This window comes from Pseudorca crassidens, chromosome 7, assembly GCF_039906515.1.
Source record: "Pseudorca crassidens isolate mPseCra1 chromosome 7, mPseCra1.hap1, whole genome shotgun sequence".
In the NCBI taxonomy this organism is placed as follows: Eukaryota; Metazoa; Chordata; class Mammalia; order Artiodactyla; family Delphinidae; genus Pseudorca; species Pseudorca crassidens.
Window position 1 is genome coordinate 89,552,443 of NC_090302.1, and position 14,833 is coordinate 89,567,275.

The window sequence follows — 14,833 nt, forward strand, 5'->3', positions numbered from 1 at the left end:
CACACTTTAAATTAACAATAATTCCTTTATCAAAAATGTTTAAAGAAAAATAATTCCCCATACTCCCATCACTATTTAAACCACAGTGACTCCACTTCTCTTCCAGTTCTGCAGGAAGTGTGCAAGGCCCAGCTCCAAAGTTCCAAGCACAGGAACTCTCTCTTCTGTTTCTTTCCCCTCTTAAAATTGTATCATGTTCAGTTCCATGTAGCCCCACTATCTTAACCAGGGGAGCTGGGTGAGTTAATATACCTTTAAAAATACCTTACGACCATTTAGCTCTTATGAATATTGATGCAAAAATCTACAACGAAATACTAGCCAACCAAATTCGGCTGCATATTAAAAGGATTACACCATGACCAAATGGAATTTATTCCCAGAATGCAAGGATGATTCAACATATGAAAATCAACCAATGTATCACATTAACAGAATGAACAGGAAAAAAAACCCACACACATGATCATTTCAATTGATGCAGAAAACCTTTTGACAAAGTCCAACACCCTTTCATGATAAAAACACTCAACAAACTAGGATAGAAGGGAACTTCCCCAACATGATAAAGGCTATATATGAAAAAATCCACAGTGAACATCAAACTCAATGATGAAAGACCTAAAGCTTTCCCCCTAAGATCAGGAGTAAGACAAGGATGCCTGCTTTTGCTACTTCTTTTCAACATAGTACTGGAAGTTCTGGCCAGAGCAATTAGACAAGAGAAAGAAATAAAAGGCATCCAAATTGGAAAGGAACAAGTAAAATTATCTTTGTCCATATCTTATACATAGAAAATGCTAAAGATTCCACACCAAATAAACAAACCCCGAAACCTATTAGTGCTAATAAGCAAATTCAGAAAAGTTATAGGATACGAAATCAACACATAAAAATCAGTTGCATACAGTAACAATGAACAATCTGAAAAAAATATTTAGAAATTAACTTAACCAAAGTGGGTAAAAACTTACAGACCGAAAATTACAAAACACTTCTAAAAGAAGTTAAAGAAGACATAAATATGGAAAGACATTCTGTGTTCATGGACTGGAAGACAATATTGTTAAGATGTCAATGCTACTCAAAGCATCCTATAGATTCAATGCAATTCCTATCAAAATCCTAATGATTTTTTTGCAGAAATTAAAAAAAAAATCCTAAAACTCATATGGAATCTCAAGGGACCCCAAATAGCCAAAGCATTTTGTAAAAGAACAAAGTTGGAGGATTCACACTTCCCTATTTCAAAACTTACTTCAAAACTACTGTAACCAAAACAGTGTGGTACTGGCATAAAGATAGACATACAGACCAGTGGAAAAGAAATTCTAGGGAATTCCCTGGTGGCTCAGTGGTTAAGAATCTGCCTGCCAATGCAGGGGACATGGGTTTGATCCCTGGTGTGGGAAGATCCCACATGCCGTGGAGCAACTAAACTACTGAGCCTGCACTCTAGAGCCCATCTGCCACAACTACTGAGCCCACACACCACAACTACAGAAGCCCACACACTCTAGGGCCTGTGTGCTACAACTACTGAAGCTGTGTTCTGCAACTACTGAAGCCCACGCACCTAGAACCCGTGCACCACAATGAAGAGTAGCCCCCGCTCGCCACAACTACAGAAAGCCCATATGCAGCAATGAGGACCCAATGCAGCCAAAAAAAAAAAAAGGTCCACATCAAAAAAATAAAATTAAATTAAAATAAAAAAATAAGAAGAGTGTAAAAAAAAAAAAAAAAGCAAAAAGAAAAGAAAAGAAATTCCAGAAACAACCCCTTGCATATAAGGTTGATTGATTTTTGACATGGGTGCCAAGACCATTTAACGGAGAAAGGACAGTCTTTTCAACAAATGGCACTGGAAAAACTGGATATACGGTATATGTCTGAACCCCTAAGGCCTGGCACAGTTTATCAAATGAATGACATTTGGGTCAAAGACTCATCCTACATTACACAATATGAATACGTGGGGGATGCCATGCCATTTACTCTGCTGTCAGTTGAGCTAAGTATGCCTAGGCAGGGAGTCACCAACAGGGGATGGCTTTGCTCCTTGGTCTACAACCAGATAGCCACAGGCAGAGAGGAGACAGGATTCCAGGAGGAGGAGGGACGTTTGTAAGCACCCAGAGCTCCTGAGCAAATAGCAAAAAAGGGAACCTAATAGCAAATAGCCTTTGAGCAAATAGCTTTGGTAGCAAAAAAGTGGCCACATCTAGGCCAGGTCCCAGCCCGGACACTTGTGTGCATAAGCATCCTGCCCCTTTGCCCTGGATGGGAGGAGTGGGGGACCCGGAGCCTTTGCTTATGAAGGTAGAGCGGGTTTCTGAGAAGATATCACTTACCTTTGCCTCCAGGCTAATGGTCACCCAGTCATTCTTGGCAGGGGGGTGCACCATGGGCACCCAGCACCCCAGTGTGACAAAGGCCTCCATTCTCCCATGTCTTCCATCCTGGTGAAGGGGTATAGGGTCCAGGAAGGGGGATAATAAGGACAGCCTGGTCTCTGCTGAGTCCTGAGCCCCTGCAGGACCCTGGCTGGAGGCCCTGGTGTGTGGGTCAGGAGACTGCTGAGGCCTGGTCAAGGTCCCTGCCTCCTGGAGCTGACATTCCAGGAGGAGACAAAGGTGCAAACGTGAATAAGCACAACATGCAGGATGCCACGGAGGAAGATAAAGCCAGGAAGGGGAACAAGTCATGAGGGCAGAAGGGCCACTTCCCAGAATGTGAAGTGTCTTGGGGGGTGGCTGCTGTAATTAGGCTTTGCCTCTGGGAGGGGGCTATGATCTTAAGTTTTGTGCCCCACCAAATTCACACATTAAATCCTAACCCCCAAGGTGATGGTGATAGGATGGTGGGGTCTTTGTGGGTGATTCGATCATGAGGGTGGAGCCCCCATGATAAGTGGCCTTATAAAAGAGACCCCAGAGAGCTGCCTCACCCCTCCTGCCATGTGAGGACACAGTGAGAGAAGAGGAAGCCAGTTCTCACTAGACACTGAATCTGCTGACACCATGGTTTTGGACTTCCAGCACCTTAAGAAATAAATGTCTTTTGCTTATAAGCCTCCCAACCGTGGTATTGTTACAGCAGCCTGAATGTACTAAAGGAAAGAGTTTTGAGCTGAGGGGGTATGACTTGCCTTGGGCTAAGGATCCTACTGCTGCTGTTAGAGAAAATATAGGGTGAGGGGGCTGGGGGAAGGCCAGTGAGAAGATGACTACAATAGTCCAGTTGGGAGGCAATTGGGTTCGAGCCAAAGAGGGGGCAGTCAGGAAGGCAGGAGGCCAAGGCTAGTTCTGAGTCTGTCGTTTGCTCACAGATTGACAAATCAGATGGAGTGTGTAAGAAGCCAAAGGTGATAACTAAGGATTTTGCCCTGAGCCTGTTTTCTCATTTGTAAAACATGTAGCATAAGCCCCACATCCCGGGGTATTGGGAGGACTCGATGAAATGATGGAGGGCAAGCACCTGGCAATGTTGGAGGCCCAGTTGGAGCCCAAAAAGCAGCAGACCTGCTTCTTTTATCTTTGCCAATCCCCTATTCCAGCAGCCTCACTGGCCACTTCCTGTGCATCTTCTGGGTCTCCACTCAGGTGTCATATCCTCAGGGAATCTCTTCCTGATGACTATTCCCCCAACACTGTCACACATCATGGCTCCTCCAGTGACAGGTCCTCTGTCCCCAGCACCTATGAGAGTCCTTGCCTGTCCCCTTCCACCACCACCCTGTCTCCAAGTTCTAAGCTCCGTGGTCAATGCCTGCCTGCACCAGATTCCCACAGCCTTTTCTCTTCTCCCTCCTCAGGCCAGCCTCATATGAAGGCATGGAGTTGGGTGGGGGTTTGGAGTTTGGCCAGTTTGGGTCAGAAGGGGCCACCAATTCTCAGAGCATCTTCCTCTTATGTTCCTTCTCCCTTCTTTTCCCTAGCATCTCTCGCACTTAGACTGAATGGTGAGCCTAGGCCTGAGGGTTTCCTAGGACTTGGGACTCTCAGCTAAGACAAGGACAGACAGGCTGATTGGGCATCTCACTCCTACTGTGATTGAATGCCCTAAAAATTATTTTTTAATTTCACAAGTAAAATTATGACATATTCTCCTCATACAAATAAAACATGAAACCACTAAAAGGAATCAGGGCTCCTTGGAGAAATGGCTGATTCCAGGTCTGGGCCCAGAGTACAAGATGATCCTGGAACAACTTTGCTAGAATGTAAGAAAATTCTTAAAAATCGTGACATGTTGAAAGGATACAAAGCCAGCTGGTGGAGCTCCCACTGGCCAAATCTGCCACATCTGAGCATCTAAGTGAATATGGAGAGTAATGGATTATAACTCATTAAGTAAAATAAGAATCCACAGATCCATACCACTAATGAATGTAGTATCTTCCCTAGAGTACAAAGTTAGTAGGTGGAAAAGGAATGATGGAAATAGAATAGTCTGATATATACACAACCAAATATAAAATAGATAGCTAGTGGGAAGCAGCCGTATAGCACAGGGAGATCAGCTTGGTGCTTTGTGTCCACCTAGAAGGCTGGGAGGGAGACGCAAGAGGGATGAGATATGGGGATGTATGTATATGTATAGCTGATTCACTTTGTTATACAGCAGAAACTAACACACCATTGTAAAGCAATCATACTCCAATAAAGATGTTTAAAAATAATAATAAATAAATATATAGAAAAGAATAGGCTAGTAACAATTCCTTTAGGCAAGAAATATCAATGAAAACTACTTAGTTAAAAGTTTAAGGAGCTCAGCCTAAGCCATTTTGTGATCTAATCCTGGCTACAATGCTTGCCCTTGAACAGGTCTCAGTAATTAATGATCTTAAGGGAACAAAAGAATGCAGAAACATTACCTGCTATCAGGCAAGAGAAGTAACAATAGCAAAGATAATATATCAGTTGTGAAGACTGCCAGTTATCTTTCAGTGGTAAAGATTAGCCTGAAGCACTCAACCACCAGATCAACCAGAACCTAAGGGATGATGATGTTGACCTTTTCTGACCCTGGTGACTTCAATCAACTAAAGTTTGGATTCTGTCAACTGTCAGCTGAGCCCCTTCATGAATATGCATGTACCCTCAGCTTACAACCTCCCCAATTTTACTGTTCTGGGACATGCTGCTTTAGGAAAGATCCCTGGTGTTCTCCTTACTTGCTGCAAGTAATAAATCCTTTCTTCTCCTGATTAAAAAAAAAAAAAAAAGTCTGAGGAGCTCATATAACTCAATATCAAAAAAACAACCCGATTAAAAAATGGGCTGGAAACTTGAATAGACATTTTTCCAAGGAAGACATACGGATGGCTTACAGGCACATGAAAAGATGCTCAACATTGCTAATTATCAGAGAAATACAAATCAAAACAACAGTGAGGTATCACCTCACACCTGTCAGAATGGCTAGCATCAAAAGACTACAAACAACAAATGTTGGTGAGGATGTAGAGAAAAGGGAACCCTTGTACACTGCTGGTGGGAATGTAAATTGGTGCATCCACTGTGGAAAACAGTATGGACGTTCCTCAGAAAACTAAAAGTAGAACTACTACGTGATCCATTAATTCCACTCCTGGGTATATATCCGAAGAAAATGAAAACACTAAATTTGAAAAGATACAAAGTGCCCCAATGTTCCTAGCAGCATTATTTACAATGGCCAAGATATGGAAACAACCTAAATGTCCATCAACAGATGAATGGATAATGACAATGTGGTGTATACACACACACACACACACACACACACACACACACACACCCAATGGAATACTATTCAGTCATAAAAAAGAATGAAATTTTGCCATCTGCAACAACATGGATGGACCTAGAGGATATCGTGCTAAATGAAATGAGACAGAGAAAGACAAATACTGTATGTTACCACTTTTACGTGGAAACTAAAAAATAAAACTAGTGAACATAACAAAAAAGAAACACTCACAGATGTAGAGAACAATCTCTACATCTGGGAGAAGGATGTACATCTGGGGAGAAGGAAGGGGTGAGGGACAGGACAGGGGTAAGGGATTAAGAGGTACAAACCACTACGTATAAAATAAAGCTACAAGGATATATTGTACAGCACAGGGAATATAGTCAATATTTTATAATAACTATAAATGGAGTATAATCTTTTTTTTTTTTTTTTTTTTTTGCGGTACACGGGCCTCTCACTGTTGTGGCCTCTCCCGTCGCGGAGCACAGGCTCCGGATGCGCAGGCTCAGCGGCCATGGCTCACGGGCCCAGCCGCTCCGCGGCATGTGGGATCTTCCCGGACCGGGGCACGAACCCGTGTCCCCTGCATCGGCAGGCGGACTCTCAACCACTGCACCACCAGCAAAGCCCGAGTATAATCTTTAAAAATTGTGAATCACTACATTGTACACCTGAAACTCATGTATTATAAATCAAGTATACCTCAATAAAAATTTTAAAAGCTTGAGGAGTGACAGGATATTTGCAAAGTCTGAATTGTCTTCTCACAGGATAGTATCAATGATTACAAAGGAGTATCCAGCAGCATCCGGGCCATGGGTTTGCGAGTCTCCTGACAGGATTCTGTGAGAATTTAGCACCACCTCGTTGATATTCCAGCCAAAGTGCATAACCTAATGTAACCGTGGGGATGCATCGGTGTGTACATCTCTGGCCTGCACGCCTCAGAAAGGTCAAGGTCATAAAGACAAAGAGGGAGAAAGTCTCCCAGATTGAGGGACAGTAAGGACACCTGACTGCCATTTGAGGCGTGACCCAGGACCGGGTCCCGGACCAGAACCCACGCTACGAGGGTAGCGCAGGGAAGCCATGCTGGATTCGAGGCCCCGTCAGTGTCGGCGGTCCTGAATTGGATCATCGTAGGACGCATGGAAATGCCTAATTCTTAGGAAACACGCACGAGGCATTTCGTATTTAGCTGGGGCGAAGGCGTCTCTTCCGCTAGCGGTTTGACCATCTCCCCAACTGGATACGTCCTGGGCTCCGCAGGCCTCGCCCGTCTGAACCGTCGGGTTATAGTCCCCACCGCCACCCAGCCCGCCGTCCCCGCGACGCCCCGAGCGCTCCACGTAGGGTGGTTCAGACCGGTGGCCGGCTCCACCCAGCCCCTGCATATCGCAGTCCGCGTCCCGCTGATGACCTACCGCATCACCTACCCACACCTCGCAGGCCCGGGGGCTGCACCGGAAAACACCAGTTTCCGGCTCCGCGACGGCGGATGCCCTGGCCAATCACGGGCGGGGGCGGGCGGGCGTGTGGAACTAAGGGCCTTGTAGTCGGCGCGCTGGTGGGACTACGACCCCCACAATGCTCCGCGTGGCAGCAGCGGAGGCTACAGCATTGGAAGGGGCCTCCCGGCACGGGGCGCGGGCCAATCACGGGCGGGGGAGGACGGGCGCTGGGCGCGACGGGCCTTGTAGTTGCCGCGGGCGGGACTATGGCCCCCACAGTGCCCCGCGCGGCGGCGAGCTCACGGCGGCTGCGTGGCGGCGGCGGCCGGGGCGCCGTCGGGTTGGGCGGCGGCGGCGGCGGTGGCGGCGGTGGGGAACCCGGCCTCAGCCTCGGAGCGAGTGGCGTGACTCCGGCCGTGGTCACCATGTCCGCGCCGTCCGAGGAGGAGGAGTACGCGCGGCTAGTGATGGAGGCGCAGCCGGAGTGGCTGCGCGCGGAGGTGAAGCGGCTGTCGCACGAGCTGGCCGAGACCACGCGTGAGAAGATACAGGCGGCCGAGTACGGGCTGGCAGTGCTCGAGGAGAAGCACCAACTCAAACTGCAGTTCGAGGAGCTCGAGGTGGACTACGAGGCCATCCGCGGCGAGATGGAGCAGCTCAAGGAGGTAAGGAGCAAGGGCCGCCGGCGCCACGCCCTCCGCGCCCCCGGCCAATCCCGACCCCGGACTGACCTCAGCTCTGACCCCAGAGCCGGCCCTTGACCGTGGCCAAGACTACCCCCGAGCGGACCCCCAACCAGCCTCCGACGCAGGCCAGACTGACCCCTGACCCTGGGCCGGGTCGACTCCCCAGCCGACCCCTGACCCCAGGCAGCCCGGATCAGCACCGGGGCGCCCAGCGTCAGTGTGCTTGGCCGACCGGGAGGCGGCCCTGCGGTGGGTGGCGGGCCCCAAGTGTGGTGGGCGATGCGCGTTCTAGAAACTCTGGCCTCCGCGGCAAGGGCTGCGGTGGAACCGTGTGGTCAGCTTTTCTGCTACTGATGGCAGGTCTCGGGCACGGTGGGATGGCGTCCTCTGCGGTGTTTGATTTTCTGAGTGCGGGGGATGGGGACGTGGGATGGATGCAGGTGACCGGCTGGGAAAGACCGGGCGTGTGTCTCCATCGTCTCCAGGCACATCACCTCCTTTCTCTGGGCGCAGCTGCCTTCAGAGGTTTCAGCGCCGGGAGACCAGGAAAAGGCGAAGTCGGGGGCTTGCCTTGCATGTGTTCATCACAGCTGGCGGGAGTACCCCACAGCCTCTCCCCATGCTCAGCTTGCAGACCACCCCGCTAGTTACTTCTCTGTGATGTAGTGCTTCTGTCCACTTCCCGTCCTGGTTGCCCTCCCAGGCCCTTCCCTGAAGTTGGGGGACAGGTCTGTGGGGGTTTGTCATGGATAAGCCTTGTGTCTCCTGTGTGATTTTTACTCCGGGGTGAGCAGATTGGACCCCCAGGCTGCCAAAGAGCCTTGCAGCGAGAGAGCTGTGCAGTCCTGCCGTGAAATAATTCTCTTGGGTGATTTAAGCACCATTTTCTCTCAGTCCTCCTTGCCTCCCCAGCCTTGTTGTGGGGGTGGAGAGGGAGAAGTTGCTTCCTGGGTGGAACACCCAGGTTTGGATCCAGGTCTTGCCTTTTGCTGGTGATGTGGCTATGAGCAGGAACCTTAGCTTCTTCCTCTGCAACATCCCACCCAGAAAGGGTTCGTCTGCGGCATATTTAAAAAGCCTGGACAAGGTGTTAGGTATCTAGCCTGTCAGTGCCTGAGATAGTCTGCCCCTTCCCTACTTGATTCTTATCTTGTCCAGGTAGGCTCCTGGCCCTTGGTCTCAGGATCCACCATGCTCGCTGCTTCCCGGACTGCCCACCTCCCAGCACCCCACTCCCAGTGGCCTCAGGAAGGTGCCTGGGCTATTTTGAGCCTCCGTATCTCACTGGGTAGACCAGTTGGGTCCCCTTCTGATAGTGCAGGGAATTAATTCATGAAGGTACTTAAATCTATGCTTGGTGGAGCAGGTGCCCTGTAGAAGACAGATAGGGGCCCCAGGGAGGGTGATGGTGGAGCTCATTCGACCCGAGGTCTTGTATCTGTCAGCAGGTATTGGTACCTACTCCAAGCCAGGTTTATCTGGCACTAGATCTACAAGAGGGGTGACATGTGACCCCTCTGGCAAGGGCCTCATCTTAGTGTGTGGGGTAGGGGAATGTGCCCAAGATGGAGGGATGCTGAGGGGGCCTTGAGAATATGGAGTGGGAGACATTAGGCTCACCCTCTGCAGCTCAGAGGTGAGCCTGGTCTTCCCTAGCCTCTCCCCTCAGAGTTCATAGTGAGCTCCCACTGGCAGCATGTGCAGTCCCCTTCTGTGTTCACAAGCTCGAATTCACGTCCGCTGTAAGAGCAGACCAGAAGGGAAAGTTGCACAGGAATTAATCATTCCCTGCTTAGGGACCTTTCAGTTGTCAACTCTTTACTGTCACAGACATTTGGCCAGTGTAAGAATCTTGACTCAGTTTTGTGGCATGTGTCTGGAGGATGGGTCCCCAGGGGAATTGGGAAGATGGTATATCGGTCTCCACAGGTGTTCTTCAGGTGGCTGCTTGCTTAGTTTGATGTTACCGTCTGGCTCTCGCACACACTGGCCACATGGCCTTGGACACATTGTCCCACTGTCCTGAACTTCAGTTTCCCTCATTGTAGGTGGGATGAGAACAGTTCAGCTGGAAGTCTCAGCAGAACTAGAGGAAGGTGCATCAGAGTCTCAGTAGATGTTGCCAGAAACCTCACACCAGTTTACTCAAAGCCATGCCAACACAGGCTCTTGTCAGCCTCTCTTAATTCTTGTTATTATTATACTTGGAAATATTTACTCTTATTTTAAAAATCAAGATTTAAGGAGACCATATCTGTTGGGTCTTTTTAAAATTTTATTTGTTTTCTTCTGTAGAGAGATGAGCCATCTTCATTCTTTTAAAACTTTATTTCTTTAACTAAAGTGGGTTCAGTTACTAACAAATTATGCTACGAACAGAGGGGCCTGTATTCCTGTTGAGCATTTGTAGATAATACTATTTTAGAGGGAGAGAAGCTGGCTGGTCTGTCCCAGGTGACTGGGTTGTGACCAGACCTGAGGGAGGGTCCTCTGTGGGGCCAGTGGCAGTGGTGCTGGCCCTGCAGCCTTTCTCACATGGTGAGTGTATGTGTGTCTGTGTCCTACTGACACCATGGTGTGCGGGAGGAAGGGTACCCACTGGCCCATTTTGCCTAACCATTTTGCTAGTGATTGAGCTTGGCTTAATAAGGGCGCTGTATGTCACAAGTTCTGCTGTGCCCCCTTCCCCACCATGGTGACAGATTTTGGTCAGCCATGTGATGTTTCCTGTCCTCAGTAGCCATGGAACGTCTCACTCTGTGTCCTTAGCTGCAGTTTGAAAAGGACAGGTGTGCTGCCCTTTTCAAGACAGTTCCTGCCTGCATGGCTCAGGCAGGTACCAGGAGTGAGTGGTCCTTGTAGGTTGGGAATGTGAGGGCTGGAGGGCATGCCGCAGGCAAGTGGTGGGGGTCGTGGTGCAGTCTCAGCCCCACCCTCGCTTGGCTCCCAGAGAGAGCAGGAAGACAAAGTCTGGATGCCCTTGCTGACTTATGTGCTACCTCGGGATCTTGTCTGTGCAGTATACTTATATCCCAGGGAAGCCGCGGGTGGAATTTGGTGAGCTGAAGCCTGTCACAGGCTGGCACTGGTGCCTGGCACACAATAAGTGCTTACGCAATAAGTATGTGTTGGCTGGTGTCATTAGCTCCTTCCTTCCCTCCACCTCACCCAGGCCTGGATCCCCTCCCAGCTGTCCCTGTAGTCACCTTGTCTCTGCTCCTTGTTCTCGCAAGGTCTGGAGGGGCCCTGCTTCGTGTCCAGAGGGCGGCCTGAGCCTGCTGCCTGGGGCCTCTGGCCTGGCTCAACCTACACTGCTCTCTGCATTCTGGTTGCCTTCACTGCCCTCACCATCCCTGCCTCTTCCCAATCTTGGATCTTGGAAGCTCTGCCTGCCCTTCAAGGCCTGGACACTTTTCAGAGCCTCCTCTGGACTTGCCTGAGCCCAGCTCCCAATACCTGGATATCCCTCCCATCCTGCAGGCTCTGGCTGAATGAACAACTGTGGCAGAGCTGGTGGGAGCAGCTGCTCTGTCCTCTTTGCTTCCTCCTTCCCATCCCTCTTGTAATTTCCTCTCTCAGAGGATGGGGAAACCAAGGTAGGGATGGGTGTGAGTGATTGAGGAAGGTCCAATAGCTCAGACCAAGTTGGAAGTTTTCTTTGGGCACCAGGTTCCTGTCCAAGTCTGTGTAGAAGTTCCGGCCATGAGCTGGCTTCACAGAGGAGGGTGGTGTGAGGGCTGCCGCTCAGGCCTCGCCCCTGTTGGTGAGCTGTTCCTGCCATAGCCTCCGCATGCCCCACCGACTCCTGCAGTCCTCATGCCATCCCTTGGAGTCACCACCCTGTTATGTCTGTTGTACTGCTGGGGAAACCGAGGCATAGAGAAACTGAGTTTCACTCAAGGCTCTGAGCCTAGGAAGCCTGTCCCCAAGAGAGCAGGCACCTGTGGAGGAGGGAAGGGCAATTGGAGGCCTCTGTGCAAGGCGCATCCTTCTCAAGTGTTTGTTTTGAGACAGGAAAAGTCCTGATTTGGACTAAACCCTGTGAGGATTCTGCTCATCTGATACCACCCTAGAACTTGGAGCAGAGAGCCATTGGGGGTTGGGAGACTCTAGGAGACCTGTGGGCCTTTCAGGGCAAGCTGTGTGGTGGTCTGCTGTCAGCATGAAGAAGCCTGACTTGTGGTGGAAGTGGGGATCCAGGGAATCCTGGAGGTGCTGAGACAGCCCTGCTCCCAGGGGTCTAACAGCTGGGAGAGGCAGCTACCAGCATCCAAAGGCAATGACCACACGCCTCACTGTGGCTGCATTGCTGGGCATTCCCCACTTTCCTGCCTGCAGAGCTTGTGTCTGGCAGGGCGTTGTGAAGCAATCTTGAGGGCTCTTCCATTTTTAAAAATTCCCAAGACTCCCGTGTCACCTGGCATTCTGTCTTCCTGCAGGGCCTGGGGGTTAAGCAGCTGTGTACCTCAATGTTCTCAGGGTGTGACTTTGGATGGGTGGTTGGACACACTATGAAGGAGCTGCTTTTCCATAACTGGTGCAGGAGGGAGGCCAGGCCTAAGAGTGGCACTGCCTGTGCAGGTGAGGAGGTACTGCATGTGCTGTCCAGGGCTGTGGTTTCCACACTTTGGCTCCAAGGGAGCAACTGGACCCTTCCTGGGCCCTCAGGAGCTATGTGGCCCTGGAGGAATGGCTCTTCCCTCAGGATCAGGCTGGTGTACCTGGGGCACTTGGGCAGGTAGTGACCGAGGCTCCTTAAGTTTGAGCAGCTGCCTCAGAGAGAGCCACGGCCAGGTAGACACAGACTCCTGCTGGGCCTTCCCACCTCAGGGACCCCAACCCCTTACTGTGAGGGAGGAGAGATCAGTTTACCCTTGTCAGTTTGGGGCAGCCACCCCTCAGTCAGACCTGCTTCTCCACATCCGTGCACTGGATAAAGGGCCACTACACATGCTGAAGGTAAAGAAAGATTTGGTTTCTTCTTAGACAGCAAAGCGAAGGTGGCTAGCAGGCAGGGGCTGGCCAGGACCCTGCAGGCTCTGATGGATGAGACTCTCCTGGGCCCCAGGCCCCATACTGTCCAGTGTTTGAAGTGTGGCCCCTCAAGCTGTCCCCCAGAGCCGGAGAGGGCCCCGTGTGACTGCCCAGCCGCTGTCCTGGGCATCAAACCTTTCTGTCCCAGCCCTGCTGTGCCATGGGAGGTGGACTGACAGATGGGGCTGCAGGGGCAGGGTGTGTCTCGGGGACATGTGGTAGAACAGGCAGTCCAGGCTCAGGTAGGTGATGACATCAAGGAGTATCGGGGCCTGGCTTCTTCTTTAGAGCTTAATATGCTTAAAAAAATTGTTCATTCACTTTAAGAACATCAAAATGTAGAAATGAGCATGTCTCTGTAGGAATTATGGAGTATGTATGGGGAACTACCGGGTTTTTCTACTTGCCAGCTTTTTTCTTCCTGTGTATGTATGTGAGATACATATGATCTATAAAAACTAGAAAGTGCTTTGAGCATCTATAACAGTTGTTTTTAAAAAGACACAGAGTTTGGTGTTATTCTTTGAGTTGCAGAAAAGTAGGTTTCATTCAAGTGGTCGAAGACCTGGAGGTTTCCATGGGTTTGGAAGGTTCTGTGCACTTCCAGTCTATTGTTGTATCATGTGAAATAATTGTTGTAGTTTGAGTTTTATGGGTTTGCTTTTTTAAGGCAGTTTTTCTGCACTGTTCCCCTCCTAAAGGTCTTCCATCTTTAGGGGAAGTTTTAAGCATAACCAGAGCAGAGAGATTGGCCTGTGTGTTTTCGCGCCCACTTTGGCAGCTCCAGCTTTGGCAGCCTCCGTTCTGTGCCTCACTTCTACTGTAAGTACATTGGTGTGTTGTGTTGAGAAAGTAATCTGTGATTCTGTTTTTTTTATAAAAACAGAATCACAGATTAATTTTCATACCTCACAAGATTAACAGTGACTCTTTAATGTCATCTTCTATCTGGTCAGCGTCCGGATTTCCCTGTTTGGCTCATAGTCGCTTTACAGTTGTTCTGTTTGCATTGGGAGCCAAGCAGGGTCCACTTGGTGCACCTGGCTGAGGGCGCCACTGCTTACAGGGCCTCATGTGACCATCCTGAGGCTGCCTGTCCTGCTTCCCCACTGGCAACCTGGAGTAGCTGTCCCCGCCCCCATGCAGGCCAGGCATCTCACTCTTGTCTTGTCTTTCCTTTCTCTTTTTTAGGAAATTGGCCACAGTGCTACCTTCAGCTGATACATGTCCTTGCCCTTGCACTGCTGAGTCATTGTTGCCCATCCAGTTCATTCATTAGACCAGCTTTTATTGTGCCGCTGAGGCTCGTGGTCACCTGTCAAGTGTATTCTGACTGTGGTGCTGAGAGGTGTCCAGCTCTCTCTGAACCAGGAGGGAGGAGCTCTCTTTGTCCCAGTTCCATAGGTGAGGATGCTGGGGCTCAGAGTGAGGGCTAACATCCCACACTGTGTGCTAGCAAGGCTTGACATGATCTTGAGTGGTCCTCTCCCTGGGCCTTGGTTTCCTTGTTTTAGGCCAGCACATCCCTGAAGCCCTGGCAGTGGACCAGATTCTCCCTCAGTGATGGTGTCAGGGCAGGCCTGGGACCTCACCCTTCTAGCTCCTGGGGTCCCCTGGGCATTCTCCTCCCACCTTCCCCCTCACATCCTGCCCCAAATTCTCTGCAGGGGTCCAGGCTTCTCCACCGACCTGAGAGATTCCCTGGGTATTGTAGAACTGTGACCCAGGATGATCAGAGGGGATGTAGGCCCCTGGAGTTGCTGCACCCAACAGTCATGAACCCGAGGCAGTACCTAATGTTGCCCCATTGCCGGTTTGGAGAGGCTGGAATTGCAGTGAGTCCAGCAGCAGCTGACAAGCAGGTCTGCATTCTCATCAGCACTTAGTGTTGTTGGTTTTGTCATCGTGGCCAGCGTG

The 14,833-nt window shown here is 50.1% G+C and overlaps 1 protein-coding gene across 2 annotated transcripts in view; it reads left to right on the forward strand.

Annotated features, from left to right (window-relative positions):
- The first annotated feature begins 7,518 nt into the window (after positions 1-7,518).
- Positions 7,519-14,833, forward strand: part of BICD2 (BICD cargo adaptor 2) — a 53,793-nt gene continuing 46,478 nt past the window's right edge. For both annotated transcript variants that reach the window (XM_067744930.1, XM_067744931.1), the window contains exon 1: positions 7,519-7,861. In XM_067744930.1, coding sequence (XP_067601031.1) covers positions 7,622-7,861 — 240 coding nt within the window. In that variant the 5' untranslated portion in view covers positions 7,519-7,621. The remainder of the gene's footprint in view (positions 7,862-14,833) is intronic.